Source organism: Etheostoma spectabile, chromosome 5 (assembly GCF_008692095.1).
Source record: "Etheostoma spectabile isolate EspeVRDwgs_2016 chromosome 5, UIUC_Espe_1.0, whole genome shotgun sequence".
Taxonomy (NCBI): Eukaryota; Metazoa; Chordata; class Actinopteri; order Perciformes; family Percidae; genus Etheostoma; species Etheostoma spectabile.
The window spans coordinates 35372037-35376212 of record NC_045737.1 but is presented as its reverse complement, the minus strand read 5'-3'; the positions used below and the strand labels follow the sequence as shown (position 1 = coordinate 35376212).

The 4176-nt window shown below is 42.1% G+C and overlaps 1 protein-coding gene across 1 annotated transcript in view; it reads left to right on the top strand.

Annotated features, from left to right (window-relative positions):
* Nucleotides 1-4176, top strand: part of itgb5 (integrin, beta 5) — a 115279-nt gene that overhangs the window by 22841 nt on the left and 88262 nt on the right. The window contains exon 13 of the mRNA XM_032516517.1: nucleotides 1933-2094. Within this exon, the coding sequence (XP_032372408.1) occupies nucleotides 1933-2094 (162 nt within the window). The remainder of the gene's footprint in view (nucleotides 1-1932; nucleotides 2095-4176) is intronic.

The window sequence follows — 4176 nt, the reverse complement described above, 5'->3', positions numbered from 1 at the left end:
GGGGGGGGGGGTAGACAGGAAGTACAGTGTGGTGCAGCTGGTGAAACATGAGGACGAGTCACTCGCAGGCCCAGTCATATCCCTGGTTTCCTCTCCCTGTTTAATTGTTTTCTACAGGAAGAGAACGACTACCTCCAAGTAGCTCCTGCCTTGTAATTTACTGGCGCTGCACTATTTCAAACACTCGCTCGTTAGGAGGCCGGGCCGGGTCACTCCTGTTGTTCTGATGGTTTTTTGTTGTTTGAATTGAGTGTAAGTCAGGTCTGTATTTTAATTGCATGGTTAGCACATGAATACTAAATATTTTTTACCTATTTTCTTATGTTTATGTTCCCATCAGTCACTGAAAACAGTCTTTTTATGTCCAAAACTCCATTTTAAAAAAAGAGCCATACTTTTAGCATGTGTAGAGCCAACATATTTTCACATGGAAACTGGTAAACTGTCTGTTTATTTCAACCAGAACTACAGTTTTGATGGTGGGAAAAGTGGGAACATGACCCAAAATGGCTTTTCATATTTTTATTTGGTTTCTGTCTACTTTGACTGAAGTGTATTTTACCATGCAAAGATTACGGTTTATTTACATGGAGTCTGGTTGGCTTTATTCAACGCTATTTTGCGAGTGTTTTTGTTTAAAAAAAGGATCTTAATCTTTAACACAAAGGTCGACCTCCTTAGAAATCCTTTTCATAATGTTGTCAGACACTTAGAATATTAATCTGAGCTGTTGGCAGCAAAAGTGCACTTTTGTAAAGGTAAATAAAGTTGCACATTTGTCTTATTAACTTCCATTGCAGCCTGTTCACTGCTGACTGCAGCGATCTCGCTGAATACTGGACGTGTGTCTAAGATTATTGTTCCATCCCACTTGGACAAAAGAACATGGGAAATAGGGTCCAGATGAAAAATAAAAAGGAAGTTACCTTAATAATTGCTGGTGTGTGTGTGTGTGTGTGTGTGTGTGTGTGTGGTGTGTGTGTGGTGTGTGTGTGTGTGTGTGTGTGTGTGTGTGTGGTGTGTGTGTGTGTGTGTGTGGTGTGTGTGTTGTGTGTGGTGTGTGTGTGTGTGTGTGTGTGTGTGTGTGTGTGTGTGTGTGTGTGTGTGTGGAAAATGTATTTATTTAATGGGAGATAAGCTGATTTGCTGTTGTGCAGCATATGTGGATGTTATGAGGGAATTCTAGAAACGGTCAATGATTTATCAGCTTTTATTTTGTAAATAATCCTACTAGAGATGATTTTTGGCTTAGGTTTTCACTGGCTTTGTCCATGAGTTGAACACAGTTTATTTCCCTGCAACATAACTGCTTTCCCAAATCCCAGGAAATGGTTATTGGTGTGCGTAAAGCTCACCCTTCTCACACAACATATTTTCTCTTTTGCTAAACCCTTGCTAACGTTCCTCTTGAAAGAGGCCTGTGATGGGGGCATCCACAGCTACTTTGTATACTTTACAGGCCACATAATGAACTGAAGAATTACAAATTACTTGTCTTCAGTGGCTGAAACGCTGTGTTTCTTTAGTGGCGTGGGTTAGTCAACACGCTGTCAAATGCTCACTTTGCCCTTGCCCCTGTTTCCTGTTGATAATACCCAGGGATGGAACTGCGGCAGAAAACTAGCTGCTACGCTCTCGCTGTTTAGTGAGTGTTTGGATCGGTGATTGTGAAGCTTGTGGAAAATAACAATGAGTGTTTAGTTAAATGACGATGCCTGTAGAACGGAGGATAGAAATCCATTTACTGTGTCATGTGTTGAAATGTTGATTCTGTAATTGAAGTGCCTCCACACATACGGGCTCTTTTCCAAAATCATGCTTTGGTGCATTCCTAATAATCAGATTAAATAACAGTAACCAGATTAAAATTAACCCTAATATGCAAGTAGGATGCAAAAACTCAGTTCCTATTCTGCTGTACCCTGTAAACAGGAGGAGATCGGCTGGAGAAAGGAGGCCTACCACCTGCTGGTGTTCGCCACCGACGATGTCCCCCACCTCGCTCTGGACGGCAGGCTGGGAGGCCTCGTCCAGCCGCACGACGGCCAGTGCCACCTCAACGATAAGAACGAGTACAGCGCTTCTGAAAAGATGGTGAGAAGAGCTGCCCTTTCTGTTGTTTTGCTCACAAACACAGCAGTGTTGTTGTTGTTTTTTTAAACCGAAGGTAGTCCCGTATTGCCAGACCTTCCTCCAGAAGGGGGGCCTGGCCAGTCCCCACAGCATTCTGGGACGGGAGGAAAACGTGCTTTAATGGCATTAAAAAAAAACAAACAATCACAGTTGTCTTGAGTGGTGCTAAGGGCCGGACGGAGCCATGGTGCCGCTGCAAAATATCTTCCGGAAGGAACTTTTGGTGGAACGTGTGTATGTTCAAAAGTTGTTTGAGTTGCGCAACAGAAACCTCAGATTGGACAGATAGTCTAGCTAGCTGTCTGGATTTACCCTGCAGAGACCTGAGGACCAGGTCACCATAGTCCTCAGATTGGACAGATAGTCTAGCTAGCTGTCTGGATTTACCCTGCAGAGATCTGAGGACCAGGTAACCATAGTCCTCAGATTGGACAGATAGTCTAGCTAGCTGTCTGGATTTACCCTGCAGAGATCTGAGGACCAGGGAACCATAGTCCTCAGATTGGACAGATAGTCTAGCTAGCTGTCTGGATTTACCCTGCAGAGATCTGAGGACCAGGGAACCATAGTCCTCAGAAATCCACCGGAGTTTTAAATTCCAACACAAAAAAAGGAAAAGGTAATGGACATCCGGCGGAATATAAAAAAAAAAAAAATGATTAGACTTTTCCAAAATTCGGAGAGCGCAGACCTCAACCAAGGCATGTCCTATCTCACAATGCAGTGTTTTTTCATAGTTGGGACCTAATATGTCCGAATATTCCAACACCATATGAATGCAGTACAAACTCCCCATCTGGCAATGTTAACAAATGTATGTGTGTGTATATATAAGTATATAAGTTGTGTATTCGCCCTGTGATTCAGTTTCACTCCACGGGCGGTCGGGCGGTCGGGCGGTCGGTCGGTCAGTCACTACTCCTCCTCCTCCTCCTCCTCCTCCTCCTCCTCCTCCTCCTCGGAGGTCATAAAACAGACATTAACTAGTATCCTTAAGAAAAAAAGCGGAGCACTGTTATTTTAAGCAACACAATGCATAAAACAGTCCTTTGTCAAATTTGTACCAGCTACTCAGGTTTAAAATAAAAAAAAAACATAAGTGTAATTATCCTATATAGAGGTTTTGTTGCAAAAATTAAAGCTCTGCAGCTTTAAATTGTCTAAATTGAAACCTGGAACTTACTGTAACACGCGTTGCCATTGTTCAATAAACGTCAGATACATTTCCATACAAAACCCAGCTGTTAATGGCCATGGGAATCTCCTTTACTCAAAGAATGAGTAAAAGATGCTCTGATTTGTTGAACTTGCTACCATTTTTTGTGGATTACTGGCTCCACTTGGCCCTTACCTAAGCATTCATTTCCGTATTTGAGTTCATTTTAAGTCCAATATGTTTCTAAATCCGTCTTTCTTTCAAAGAAAGGCTTTAGCGATTCCAGCTAAAGTAAAATGAGGCATTTTTTGAATTCTTCTTTAACCCGGCAGCTTGAATAGGAACACATGTATATTAATAGCACCAGCCAGCGGGGGTAATTGCCGAGGGAAGGGCCAATGTAGACGGCCACACCTGGAGGCTGCCAGTAAAACCACAGAATAGACCGTTGACGTGTAAATACACGGCTCAGGAGCATGCAGAGGAACATATTTCTCTTAAAAAACAATCTCTGCTCCACATTTTCTAACCAAACTCTTCCAGTCCACACAGACATGCTCTGAGTGATGAGTGAAGGCTGATCAGAGCCAATAGGGTTAGGTATCGTTTGGATTTTTACATCAAACATCAACGAAAGGCTCTTTAATAGAGTTTTGTTGTGTTTTTTTTTAAATGGAAAATGATTTAAATTTAACAACTTAATACTGTTTTTAAAGTACTTAAATATATAATAAGTATATCACCGCATGTTTCAGTAAATTCATCTCGCTTCCACCTTTGCACGTAATCCTTTTCCAACATTTGTTGCATTTTACAATGGTGAAATCCTTGGCTGTGAAACACACACACACACACACACACACACACACACACACACACACACACAC